This window comes from Canis lupus, chromosome 13, assembly GCF_011100685.1.
Source record: "Canis lupus familiaris isolate Mischka breed German Shepherd chromosome 13, alternate assembly UU_Cfam_GSD_1.0, whole genome shotgun sequence".
NCBI lineage: Eukaryota > Metazoa > Chordata > Mammalia > Carnivora > Canidae > Canis > Canis lupus.
Genome location: NC_049234.1, coordinates 944,095 through 958,378, shown reverse-complemented (window position 1 = coordinate 958,378; position 14,284 = coordinate 944,095). Strand labels below are relative to the sequence as shown.

At 35.5% G+C, this 14,284-nt stretch overlaps 1 protein-coding gene and 1 pseudogene across 7 annotated transcripts in view; one reads left to right on the top strand and one right to left on the bottom strand.

Moving 5' to 3' along the window:
• The window catches only part of STK3 (serine/threonine kinase 3), a 375,979-nt gene that overhangs the window by 171,547 nt on the left and 190,148 nt on the right, over positions 1 to 14,284 (top strand). For all 7 annotated transcript variants that reach the window (XM_038555157.1, XM_038555156.1, XM_038555154.1 and 4 more), the window contains 2 exons: positions 11,070 to 11,234; positions 11,743 to 11,910. In XM_038555157.1, the coding sequence (XP_038411085.1) occupies positions 11,070 to 11,234; positions 11,743 to 11,910 (333 nt within the window). The remainder of the gene's footprint in view (positions 1 to 11,069; positions 11,235 to 11,742; positions 11,911 to 14,284) is intronic.
• Positions 9,929 to 10,780, bottom strand: LOC102153460 (annotated as a pseudogene).

Genomic DNA, 14,284 nt, shown 5'->3' with positions numbered 1-14,284 from the left:
TACAGGCATTACTTAATATTATAATTATTTGTTCCTGTGCCATCCTTTCCACTGAATTTTGAGCACCATGAAGGTAAGGGCAGTATAACAGGCCCTCAGTAAATTCCTGTTAGTATCGCCCTCCTGCAGTTGTGTTTGCGTATCAAATGAAATGATAGTTGTACTATAGCTGGCAGAGTTAAATCTCAGTAAATGTCAGCTGTTGCTGATGTTACCGGTATCAGTATCATCATCTATCGGTCAATCCTGACTTGGGGAGTGTAGGGTGGTTTCTGTGAAGAGGTGAGATTTGATCCAGGGCTTAAAACACTGTGTGAGGATTACATTGGTGAGTTTTCATCAAATGGTTTTCAAGACTTTACGAAGTCACTGTGAAAGTTGAAACTTAAAATTTTATAATAAAATATAGTTGTCTGTGCCTTGAAAGGGGGAAGTGTGTTTCATTCTTTTTCATTTTAATGGACAGTAGGTACTAAATAGAGAATTAATGCATTATTTTATATAAGTAATTATGTCAAAAGGTGGGGTTTAAGTAAGATTGTCAAGATTCATTTTTAGAAAATTAAAATTCTTAATTTTGTACGAACTTATAAAAGCTCACTTGAATTTGTTTTTACTGACATAAAAACATTAAGGCAGTATGTATATTTTAAAACAGCTTGTGCATGTGCCCTTGAGACAATTTGGTGGGTGCATTTTTATCAAAACCATATACACAGTGACATATTAAATGTATCATATTATTATACTAATCATATGACTCTAGAAACAAAAGTAACCAGAGGACTAAAGCCTATCAAAACCATCTTTTTGTTTTTGTACAATGAAATTCTTTTTAAATTTGCCAATGAATTCATACCAATATTGAATCCAGATGTAGACTTTGTCTTTTAATGTATTAGCTCAGCTATAAAAGTCTTATTTCCATCCCTGATTACTGAGTCTTTCATTCATGGTTTATTATATCTCTTCCACCTTCCTTTATTCACTTTTAAAAATAGACTATAAAATGTAATTCAAATGATTTTATTTTATTTATTTTTAAAAATATTTTATTTATTTATTCATGAGAGACACAGAGAAAGAGAGGCAGAGACACAGAGAAAGAGAGGCAGAGACACAGGCAGAGGGAGAAGCAGGCTCCATGCAGGGAGCCCAATGCGGGACCCGATCCCGGGACTCCAGAATCACGCACGCCCTGGGCCAAAGGCAGGCACTAAACCACTGAGCCACCCAGGGATCCCCCAAATGATTTTAAAATGACATTCCTTCATTTATATAGTGATAGAAATAAAACTAAACCTTATTGTATTAAAGATAACCTAATTATATCCACAGATGAAGTATTCTGTTGATAAAATTTTTCATTGGAAATAATTTTGATGGATACCACTAAATGAAGTATCTTTCCACTGTGGTCCCATTTCACTTTGAAAAGTATTTTTTATAATAGTTTCTGAGTTTTTAAGTCTGTCTTTCATGCTAGATTGGAGTCACATAAGGTTAGGTTAAATATTTTAAAAATTCAGTGTAGAGCAGGTACTCAGTAAATGCTTTTTCAGTGAATTAATATTATCTAGGACTTATTGGAAAATACTTCTGCCTTCTTATTTCCTGCCTTCTTAGATCACTTTCACACATGCTTTATATTCTTCCTGTCTGCCACACATGTGCTGTTATCCTTGGCAACATTGTGATCCATATGGGATAATTTTATAATTGATATCTCATTGTTTTAATTTGCTTTTCTTTGATTATTAGTGAAGTTTAATATTTTCTGTGTATGTTAACTAGCTTTATTTTTAGTTTTTGTATATTTGTGAATTGTATATTTATTTCTTTGCCTATTGTTGGATTTTATTGTTTTCTGAAGGATTAATGTGAGTTCTTTATGTTCTACATAATTCTGTATGCTAAACATCTTACTACATTTTCTGTGTTTTTGTTTTCTGAGCTTCTAGCTTTTATGCAGACAAAGCTAATCGATCCTCAGAATTTTTTGTTTGCTTTCTTTGATGAGAAACTATTCTGCCTACTGATTTGATAACTTAGATATTTAAATCATTTAAAAATGTTTAAATCATTGATGTCTATGTTTGTTTTAGTGGTATTAAGCATCTGTTTTCAATGAAATACTCATTAAGCCACCTATAATGTCCTCAGTTAAGGTTACTTTTCAGGTCAGGTGAGTGTGCGTGTGCTTACTTGCAGAATTTATTAACAGAATACTTGTTTTGTTTGGCTGGTACACCACTTATAATAATTCACATTTGAATGCTAGGATGAAGCAGGAGTTCTTCCCTGATATTCATGGTTGATACTCAGTTTTACTGCTTGTTTATGGCTGGGATCTATTCTTGTTAAGCACTAGTATTATGGCAGATGACTGTTTTGATAGACATTGCCTTTACTAATTGTCAAAAATTTGAATATCATCTTTGGAGCAAGCCTTGCAACTCCCTTGCAACTCTCCTATTTTGAAACCAATTAATATTTGTATGATATTTGACAGACCACTTTATTTCTCTGAGTTTGTTTCCTCATCTAAAAAAGGGACTATGTGTTTCTGTTTACTTAATTGAGTTGTGAGACTCATAAAATACTCTTTAAACTATAAAGTAATATAAAAATTTAAGACAGCATTATATCTCAGTGTTCTAGAAAATGTTACTGTTTACTGTTGTTTAAATAACTGTATTCAAGGATAAAAACCTTTTATTTCATAATTGAAGTTAAAAGGCCCAATGTGTAGATGCCTCATTCAAACTTCATTATTCAAATGGAATCTTAAAATAAAACTATATTACAGATCACTTTAACACGTATCTATGTACTAGTATGAATAATTGGATATTGTGCCATTTTTTGATTAGGGCAGGATATGAGGTGATCCCTAAAGTAAAGGGAGGAGTTAATTACAAAGAGAAAAAAGCATAATGAAAGAGGGACTTTATAAACTTTATGTATTTGCACCAGGTCTGTCCTCTCTACCCTTAATTCAGGGCCAAATATAGGCAGTGCCCTCGGTATTCTTATAAACTTCATAGGTACTGAGACTGTCCATGTCCTCACCTTCAACACCTACTACCTTTAACAGAATCTGTATGAGTCAGTGAAGTACATATTTGTGAAAAGAATAAAAAAAAATGAATGTCTAAATCAGTGTGAATTTATTTGTTAAGACTATGAAGATCTTTTGTAAATACAGAATCAGAGGGTTGGAATGAACCTTTGAAATCATCTAGTAAAGGTAGACAGTTCATGAATCAGTAGATCTTTGGCAGGTCTTTAGTGGCAGATTCTTTACAGCACTGAAATCAGATCTTGAGACCCAGAAATATAGCAAGTCTATTTAATCCTGAACTTTCTCTACTATAGCTCTGTAATATAGGGTACATAAGCAGAGATAACAAATCAAAGAGTTGATGAAGGATTAGTGACTTGTTCGTTGGAAATAATGGAATGTTACGAGGATAAAAAGTGAAGTCTAGGTAATTGAAAAGATCAGTATTGAAGTAATTAAACATGACTCAGTTTTATGGATTGGTGCTGCTGTTGTAGCACCTGTAAGCTCTTTAATTTTTATACCAGGAGTGGGGAGAGGGGAAAAACCCAGGTACATATGACAGCACCACAGCCTTGCATAGTGATGCGTTGTGGTGGCCCTAAACAACATTCCTCCCTCCCATTCTCCCACCTTGGCTGTAAACTGCTAATTTATGTGGCATCTTCTTTTTTTTACAAAACTGCAAGTCTGTATTCATTCATTATTATTTATCAAGTGCTAACAATAGCCCAGCATGGTTACATGAGTGAACAGAACAAAGATCCCTGCTCTTGTGGGCCCTTTTTCTGGTGCAGTGCTATCCAATAGAAACATAAAATGAGCCACAAATGTAATTTTTAAAAAAGATTTTATTTATTTATTCATGAGAGACATAGAGAGATTGGTAGAGACACAAGCAGAGGAAGGCAGGCTCCCTGCAGCAAGCCCAATGTGGGGGACCCATCCCAGAACTCCGGGACCATGCCCTGAGCTGAAGGCAAACGCCCAAGTCCTGAGCCATGCAGGACTTCCTGCCACAAATGTAATTTAAAATTTCCTCGTAGCCATACTAAAAAAAGAAAAAAGTAATAGGTGAAATTACCTTTAATAATATACTAAATATATTAACATATAGTACAGTATCATAATATTAAATAATATATCTAATATTATTTAAATAACAATGTATTTTAAACATTAATAAATTTTATAATAAACATAAATATCGTTTAAAAGTATAATAAATTTAAAAATTATAAGTGAGACACTTTTCCTGCTCTTTTTAGTACTAAGCTTTGAACTTTGGTGTATATTTTACATTTATAATCTCTCAGCTTGGACTAGTTCACATGCTTGGGAGCTACTCTGTTAGGCAGTGCGACTTTAGAGCATGGTGCTTGCTTTCTGTGGACCATCAAGTCTGACCATCTAGTCAAAGGTAGAGAATAAGTTCCTGGTAGAACTAGAATTTTCAGAAAATCCAGATTCCTTACTCATGGCCTATGAAGGCTTGTGTGATCTGGCTTTTGCGTGTCCCATATCTCATCTAGAACTAGTGTTTTTCTGACTCACTAACTTGAGCCTTCTTTTTTGAACTCAAACATGGGAGGCTTCTTCCTAAATCATGATGTTTTTTTCTTTTTTCCTTTGTGGAGAATGTCATGTTCCCAGACAGCCAGTCGCTTTGTTAGCTCTCTTGTCATTTAAGACTTCAGCAAAAATGTCTCTCAGGCTTTCTTTAATGCCTACTCTAAAGAGCCTTTCTCAGTCATTCTTGATCAACAGCTTTCTATTTTATTGTCCTGCTAGCAATTGTAAACTGTTTTCTTGCGTTACCCTATTTTCTATCATATTATCGTCAACTTACCCCTTCATTAGAGAATATAAGCTCCATGAGAGAAAGAATACTTGTTCTACTCATTTTTATATCCCCAGCAACTGGTGTAATTCCTGGCATGTAGATGGTGCTTGATAAATATTTATTGAATGAATAAATGGCATTCTAGATCAGGTGTCTTGAACTAGAGTGGATTTATTTTTTTTTAATTTTTATTTATTTATGATAGTCACAGAGAGAGAGAGAGAGAGGCAGAGACACAGACAGAGGGAGAAGCAGGCTCCATGCACTGGGAGCCTGACATGGGATTTGATCCCGGGTCTCCAGGATCGCGCCCTGGGCCAAAGGCAGGCGCCAAACCACTGCGCCACCCAGGGATCCCTAGAGTGGATTTATCAAGTGAATTGGATTCTTATGTTGCTATTGAGGAGTATAAGATTGAGAGATGGTTTAGAGTAGTCAGGGTCTTTTAATTTGGAAAGGATTAGGAGAAGTTGGCACTTCAAGGGTTAGGGGAAAGAGATCCAGTTAATTAGTTTCTTTCTTTTTGATGAAGAAAGCAAACTTATATAAGCCAACACATTACTCAAGTACAAATAAAAATGTACAATTCATTTATGACATTCTATATTAATATTACATGTAAATGTAAACCATCTTCCAATTTGTTTAGAATTTTAACATGGCCAGGGTTTTTTTTTTTTAATAGAGGTGAAATTCATGTAAAATCAGCCAACTTAAAGTGAACAATTCAGTGATCTGAGTGTATTTACAAGGTATAATCACCACCTGTGTCTAGTTTCAAAAATGCTTTTATCACCCCAAACCCATTAAGCAGTTGCACCTTGTTTTACCTATTCTGCTTCAGCCCCTGGCAACCACCAATCTGCTTTCTTTCTCTAAGGATTTACCTATTGTGAATATTTCATATAAATGTGTCTTTTTGTTCTGGCTTCTTTTACTTAGCTTAGTGTTTTTGAAGTCCATCCACATTGTAGTATGTGTCAGTACTTTATACGTTTATATGGCTGAGTAATATTCCACTGTCTATATATACCATAATTTGTTTATTCATTTGGGTTGTCTCAACCTTTTGGCCATGATGATGACGTTGAAAATCTGTCTTCATATATGGCCATTTGTATATCTTTTTTTGGGAAATGTCTACTCAAGTCTTTTGCCCGTGTTTAAATTGGGTTGTCTTTTTGTTGTTGAGTTGTAAGACTTATTTATATACTCTGGGTACTAGACCCTTAACAGATGTGTGTTTTGTAGATATTTTCTCCTATTTTGTAGGTTGTCATTTCATTTTCTTAATACTCTTTAATGCACAAAATTTTTAATTTTGATGAAGTCCAATTTATCATTTTTCCTCATGTTTCTTTACTTTTGATATACCTAATGATCCATTGCCAGACCAATAGTCATGAAGATTTATCCTATGTTTTATGGTTTTAACTCATGTTTAAGTTGTTGGTCTATTTTGAGTAAATTTTTATTTATGGTGTGAGGTAGAGGTCCAGCTTCATTTTTCATGTGGATATCCAGTTGTCCCCCAAGTTGTTTCTTAATGAGACATGAGCCACCGTGGCATTGGTGGCAGTTGAAACAAACTTCTTCCAGTGGTTACTTTCACATTCTACATAGTCTTAAAGCAATATTTTATTTGTTTGTTTTAAAGATTTATTTCTTATTTTAGAGACAAAGCATGTGAATGGGGTGGGAGGGGCAGAGGAAGAAGAAGAGAGAGTCTTAAGCAGACTCCCTGCTAAGTGTAGAGCCTGACACTGGCTCTAGATCTCACGATCCTGATCTTATGATCCTGAGCCAAAACTGAGAGTTTGGAGGCTCAACCTACTGTGCCACCTAGGCGCCCCTCATAGTCTTTTTTTTTTTTTTTTTTTTAAGGATTTTATTCATTCATGAGAGACACACAGAGTCCCGGGATTGAGTCCCACATTAGGCTTCCTGCATGGAGCCTGCTTCTCCCTCTGCCTGTGTCTCTGCCTCCTTCTTTCTCTGTGTCTCGAATGAATGAATGAATGAATGAATGAATGAATGAATAAATAAATAAATAAATAAATAAATAAATAAATAAAATCTTTATAAAAAAGAGTTTGGTTTGCTTGTCTCTTTTTTTCTTTGCCTGTTCATTGGTTTCACAAAATCATATGTTATTTGTCTTTCTCTGACTGGCTTATACTACTTAGTGTAATACCCATAAAGTCCATCTATGTTGTTGCAGTTGGCAAGATTTCATTCTTTTTAATGGCTGAATAATATTACTCTGTGTGTGTATGTGTGTGTATTTGTATAAATGAATGGACACTTGATGCTGTAACAAACATAGGGCTGTATATATCTTTTTGATTTAGTGTTTTCATTATCTTTGGGTAAATACCCAGTAATGGAATTACTGTAACATATAGTAATTCTATTTTTAATTTTTTTGAAGACCCTCCATACTGTGTTCCACAGTGGCTGCAGTAATTTGCATTCCCACCAGCTAGTGTATGAGGGTCTTTTACTCCACATCATCACCAACACTTGTTATTTCTTGTGTTTTTAATTTTAGCCATTCTGACAGGTATGAAGTGATGTCTCATTGTGGTTTTAATTTGCATTTCCCTGAGGATGAGTGATAGCATCTTTTCTTGTGTCTGTTGGCCATCTGGATATATTTGGGAAAATGTGTATTCAGCTGTTCTGCCCATTTTTAATTGGATTATTTGACTTTTGTGTGTGTGTGTGTGTGTGTGTGTGTGTGTGTGTGTTGAGTTGTATAAATTCTTTATATATTTTGGGTATTCACCCCTTATTGGTTTTATTTTTTGCAAATATCTTCTCCCACTCACTGGGTTGCCTTTTTGTTTTGTTGGTGGTTATTTTTCTGTGTAAAAGCTTTATTTAGTTGTGCCTCAATAGTTAGATTTTGCTTTTGTTTCCCTTGCCAGAGGAGAAATATGTAGGAAAATGTTTCTATGGCTGATATCAAATAATTTACTGAATGTGTTTTCTTTTAGTAATTTTATGGTTTTGGATCTCACATTTAGGTCTTTACATTTTGAGTTTATTTTTTATATGGTGTAAGAAAATGGTCCAATTTCATTCTTTTGCATGTAGCTGTCCAGTTTTCCTAGTACCATTTATTGAAAAGACTGTCTCTTTCCAATTGTATATTCTTGAGTTCTTGATTGTAGATTTTGACCATAAACATATAGCTTTAATGCTGGGCTTTCTGTTCTGTTTCATTGATATTTGTGTCCATTTTTACACCAGTACCATACTGTTTTGATTACTACAGCTCTGTAGTACAATATTTTTAATATTTTTAATTTCCACTGTATTTTTCTATTATCCCATTGTTGGGTATTTTAATTTTCTTTCTCTCTTTTTTTCCCCTCCTCATACAGAGTAGTATATCCTATCTTTATACAAATTGGAACTTTCCCCCTTCTATCTGTTTATCTTTGGGTTATATTTGCTGCTTATGCTTATAGCAAAAGTAGATTTTATTGTTATGAACGTCTATTTTTATTTTTTAAAAAGATTTTATTTACTTATTTGAGAGAAAGTAAGAGAAAGTGTGAGCAGGCCGAGGGGCAAAGGGAGGAGCAGACTCTCTATTGAGTGGAGAGCCTGATGCAGGACTTGATCCTGAGACTCCAGGATCATGACCTGAGCTGAAGGCAGGTGCTTCACCGACTGAGCCACCCAGGCACCTTTGTTATGAACTTTTAATATCATTTGGACATATTTAAAAACTAGGACGGAGGCAGCCCCGGTGGTACAGTGGTTTGGCGCCGTCTGCAGCCTGGGGTGTGATCCTGGGGGACCCGGGATCGAGTCCCACATCGGGCTCCCTGCATGGGGCCTGCTTCTCTGCATGGAGCCTGCTTCTCCCTCTGCCTGTGTCTCTGCCTCTGTCTCTGTGTCTATGAATAAATAAATAAAATCTTAAAAAAAAAAAACAAACTAGGACGGTGTTTTCAATAAAAATAGAGGCTTTGATAAGTAACACTTGAGCAAAGTTTTTCAAGAGAGGCAGCATAGAAGAGTGATTAAAAGCATAGGTTATAGTCAGAACTCACATCTTGGTTCCGTCTTATGTGTGCCAGAGGTATTTACTGAACCCCTATGCAATAGCTTCCTCATTTGTCAGATGGTGGTAATAATAGTATCTAGCTTGTAGGGTTGTTCTAAGGATAAAAGCGATAATGCATGCAAAATGATTAGCACAGTGGCTGGTACAGATAACACTGGCTCTATTGCCGTAACTACTAAGGATGTTTCCTTTTCTTCTTCTCTTGTTGGTCTCTTTTTCTCCCTCCTTCTTCCCTTTTCCTTCCCCTGACAACCTTTGTTTGTGTTTCCATTTTCCTAGTCTTTCTCTGGAATTTTTATTTTTGAATTCTTAGTCTTAGGGCCAGAAATCCAGGATTTGAGTAGGTTGGGATGACCTTGCTAGAAAAGGAGTGATATGGGCATAATTGCGTCATGCAGGAGATTCTTGGCAAGCCACCCTTGTTTCCTTTGTGTAAAACTTGATTTTCATTTTCATCAAGAATTAGTGACATCACAGGGAAGAATGTCTGAATTTACATTCAGGACAGTTAGCTGTGATATCGCTACCTCAGTGTCAGAAGATGTGAGAAATAGCGATTTCTTAGCATTGTATTGATTTTTGGGATAGGTTATGTGTTTTAGGAATGACAATAATTTTATTTTATTTTATTTTACTTTACTTTATTTTATTTTATTTTATTTTTTTGATTCATTCAAATATTTATTGAGCAACTAAGGAGACACAAAGGTGATTAAAAATGGCCAAAGGAAAAAAAAATGGCCAAAGAGGTGAGGCAAATGCACAAATCATAGAAAGCAAAGTGTAAGGTGTCACTGAATCACAGCAGTCAAAAGAAAAGCGCTTTAGGAGATCAAGAATCAAATTGCTTCCAGCCTGGAAGGGGTTGTGGATGGGTGGCAAAACAGGAAAGGAGATTTGAGACTTCAGTGTGGATTGATGATGACAGTCAGTATGGACTATATATGTCTCTTCTTTTCCTCTCTCCCCAGCTTTGGGTTTAATTTACCAGTAGTGCCCAAGACTGTTCAATTCACTTTTTCTATACTTGCTTGCATTTTTGCTTTAATGTCTTCTACAGAACTAGGTCCTTTTGGTGTTTTGGGAGTCTTTTCCTGTTTTTTGAAAGATTCTTGACCTTTTGATCTTGGTGTTGATGGTTTTGAGTCTTTTCCATTCTGGTTTGATTTTTGTGCATTTTTGGCTGAAGTATCTTGTATAGATTTCTTTACTGGAGCCTTTTCTTTAGCTTCCTCATCATCAAAATTATCATCATCTTCATCATCGTCATCGTCATCATCTTCATCATCATCTTCATCAGCAGCAAGTTTTACTTTTTTCTGTGGAACCTTGCTACCACTTCCAGGGACAGAATGCTTTCCAGATATACTAAGAAGTTTCACATCTTCTTCTTCATCTTCTGACTCTGCATCTTCCTCCACAGCTGCTAAGTGCTGTCCACTAATATGCACAGGCCTGGAACCATATTTCAACTGTTAGACCACAGGTGGTGTTATTTCAAAGCCTCCAAGGGACACCGTTGGCTGTACAGACATTTTCAAAGTTGCCAATGTGACTTTAATTGGACTGCCTTCATAATTCATTGCCTCTGCTTCCACAATGCAGTTCATCCTTTGCACAGCTCCCAAACTGACCTTAAAGATAACTGGTGCTCATTTTTGTCATTATCCACCTTAAAGTGATAATCTTTGTCAGCCTTTAGTTCACAACCAAAAAGATAGTTCTGGGGCTGAAGGGGGCTCGTGTCCATGTCCATCGAATCTTCCATGAGGTGGTGGCACGCACTTAGGTGGGAGAGAAGGCGGACGGAGATAACACGACTACTGTTCTACAGAACAGCCATGCAAGATGGAATCACACTTGATGATAATTTTAAAGAAATTTAATGCTGAAAAAATTTTTCATCAGTAAAATTTGTAATGAGACTGACAAAATATTTGTGAGGAAAAAGCAGTTCCCAGTTCTTTATCATGTTAACCTTTTCCTAGAGGTTTAGTGGTCATTAGAAAGAAGTGTTTGTTACCAGTGCTCTTTTATCTAGCATGGTTTTTCAATCTAGTTTTAAAAATATTTCTTTCCAGTTAACAGAAGATGAAATTGCAACTATTCTTAAATCTACTTTGAAAGGACTAGAATATTTGCACTTTATGAGAAAAATACACAGAGATATAAAAGCTGGAAATATTCTCCTCAATACAGAAGGACATGCCAAATTGGCTGATTTTGGAGTGGCTGGTCAGTTAACAGTAAGTGTAATGATTTTGGAAACACTTGTGGCCTATATGTCCAGATTTGACTGTGACTGAATGTTGATAACTTTTTGGAGGGGGTGATGGGAAGAAATACATAACTACATTGTTCTTGAGAAGAAGGAGCCATAATTTCAGTACTATATATTATTTTTATTTACAATTTAAGAGATGAATCGGTATGAAAAAATGTTGTCATTGAAATGCTTAAATGTTTAAAAAATAAAGCTACATTGATCCATTTCTGTAGCTTTTATTGTTACAATATTATCTTTAATGACTATCTTTAATGAAGATGGGGATCGTTACTTGTGGACTCTTGCTTTATACAGAAATTAAAATTCCTAACTATGTTGTGTCAGTTGAAATTGTAGGAAAATAGTCAATTTCTGATATAATCTGTAGTATTTGAGGGTTTCACCATACAGTTTGATGAATGTGTTGGCAAGTAGAGTCCCTTAGTGATTTTGTAGTAGTATTTATGTCAGTGTAATTTTTGTTGCAGGATACAATGGCAAAACGCAATACTGTGATAGGAACTCCATTTTGGATGGCTCCTGAGGTAATTCAAGAAATAGGCTATAACTGTGTGGCTGACATCTGGTCCCTTGGCATTACTTCTATAGAAATGGCCGAAGGAAAACCTCCTTATGCTGATATACATCCAATGCGGGTAAGAAAATGGTTTGCTAAAAATGTTGATGTTATATGAGTGTTATAGTTTTGTAATTGTCAGTATAAATAAATAAATACAAAGTAAATTAAATAAGTTGATTTAAATTTAGGTTCTGTGCAAAATTTTTTTTAAAAGATTATCAGAGGTTAGTGATGTTAACTTTTCTCCTCCCACATCCTCAGTTGTGAGAAAAGATGTGAAGGCTGTATTTTCCTCTATAGTCACTGTTTTCCTCCCCACAAAATATACCTGTAAAATCTCCCCTTGCCTTTCAAGTAGAAGAAAGGATTGGTAAATTTGCTATATTCTTCAGTTCATCTATTGGTTTCTCAGTGTGGCTGTGGAGGCCTTTGAAAAAATCAGTTCTCACTTTTCTACCCACTTTGCAAATTCTGCCTTTCTGTGTTTTTGTTTTACTTTTTTTCTTCTCTCGTCTGAAGCTAATATTTAAAAAGCCTGACTTCTAATATTGCTACCTACCTGTAGGCAAATTAATTTTACTTCAATTGGTGCTTAGTGAGAAAATAGAATTCCTTTCTTGAACATTATTATATGAACTCCTTTTTCCAGGATGATTTTTTTTTTTTTGAGTTTGAAGTATGTACCTTGCATATTCAAGTCTAATTGCCTGTTTCAGGCTTTGTGATGATACGGTTTTTAGATTTCTTTATGTGAATCTCAATTCTTTATAGATAAGAACATCTGTCTTTGTGAACTATTGCCCTCTAGTGGCTGGATTCACCTTAAGAAGAAAAGATAGAAGAATGAAGAGAGGAGAGGGGATAGAAAGGGGAGAGGAGAAAAAGAGAGAGAGAGAGAGAGAGGACCGAGAGAGCGAGCACAGAGAAGAAAAGATGGCATCAGGGTGACTAGAGAAACGCATGAAGTAAATAGATGGGAGAAAAGAGAATGTAGTATTTTGGAACATCTGAAGAAGAATAAATTGGAATTTTTTCTGATAATACAGTACTATTGTGGATTGATATTCAGTAATATAAGTAACAGTGTAACTATACTAAAAATATTTAACTATCTGCCTGCCACTTTAAAGAGAATTCTGAGTAATAAAATTGTGTATAATATGTATCATCTTCCTTGTATATATAAATTACTTTTTCTAAAGTGAAAAATAAAAATGACATAAATTGTTTGTAAAATAATATGAAAAATCACAAGGTCATCATAAAGCCAGCAACATAAATTCTCATTTCTTCTCTGATTATTAGTTGCCTTTGGTATTTTGGTTATAATATTTTTAGGGTGATCCTCAGGCTTGGTGTATTTGAATTTGAGTTAGTGACGTTAATTGGATTATTCAAGGCACCTTAACCCAGTGCCAGAGCTGGGATTGAACCTAGGACTTAGATTATTACTCTTCTGCTTTTCCTTGTATAGATTTTATTTTTCCAACCACGTAGATGAACATATTAAATGTGACCCCGAGGTAGTCTCTCATATAGATAGTAAAGAATTGTAGTATGTGGTTCCTGACTTCCAGGATCTTAAAATACCACTTGACAATTTGAACTAACACAAATGAAATTGTAAACATATACCTGAAAGCAGTATTCTTCTTTAAAATTCTATCAACTATCATCTATCTCACTTTTCTCTCTTTTTTTTTAAAGATTTTATTTATTTATTCATGAGAGACACGGGGGGTGGGGGGAGAGAGAGAGAGAGAGAGAGAGAGGCAGAGACACAGGCAGAGGGAAAAGCAGGCTCCATGGAGGGAGCCTGACGTGGAATTCAATCCCGGGTCTCCAGGATCAAGGCCCTGGGCTGAAGGTGGTGCTAAACCGCTGAGCCACCTGGGCTGCCCCTCACTTTTTTCTACCAGTCTAAATCATACCCATTCAAGTGTCAGGTCAGATATTATTTCGATGTACAGCTTTCCTTGGTAGCCACTACTGAAATAAATTTCTTTTTTAAGGATTTTATTTACTTATTTAGAGAGCGAGAGGGGGAAGGGACAGAAGTAAATGGAGAGAAGCTTAAGCTGACTGTGCTCTGAGCACAGAGCCCAAAGTGGAGCTCATTCTTTAGACACTGAGATCATAACCTGAACTGAAATTAAGAGCTGAATGCTTAACCTACTGAGCCACCCAGGTGCCCCTAAGTAAATTTCTTTCTTTCCTCACAACTTTGTATATAGGCAGTTCTTAGTGCCTGTAGTTCTTTGGACAGTTAATCAAATGTCTTGTGCATTTCTAAACATAGTTAAGGTTTTAAGTTGCTATTTTTTTTTTTTTAAAGATTTTATTTATTTATGAGAGAGAGAGAGAGAGAGAGGGGCAGAGACACAGGCAGAGGGCGAAGCAGGCTCCATGTAGGGAGCCCGACGCGGGACTTGATCCTGGGTCTCCAGGAT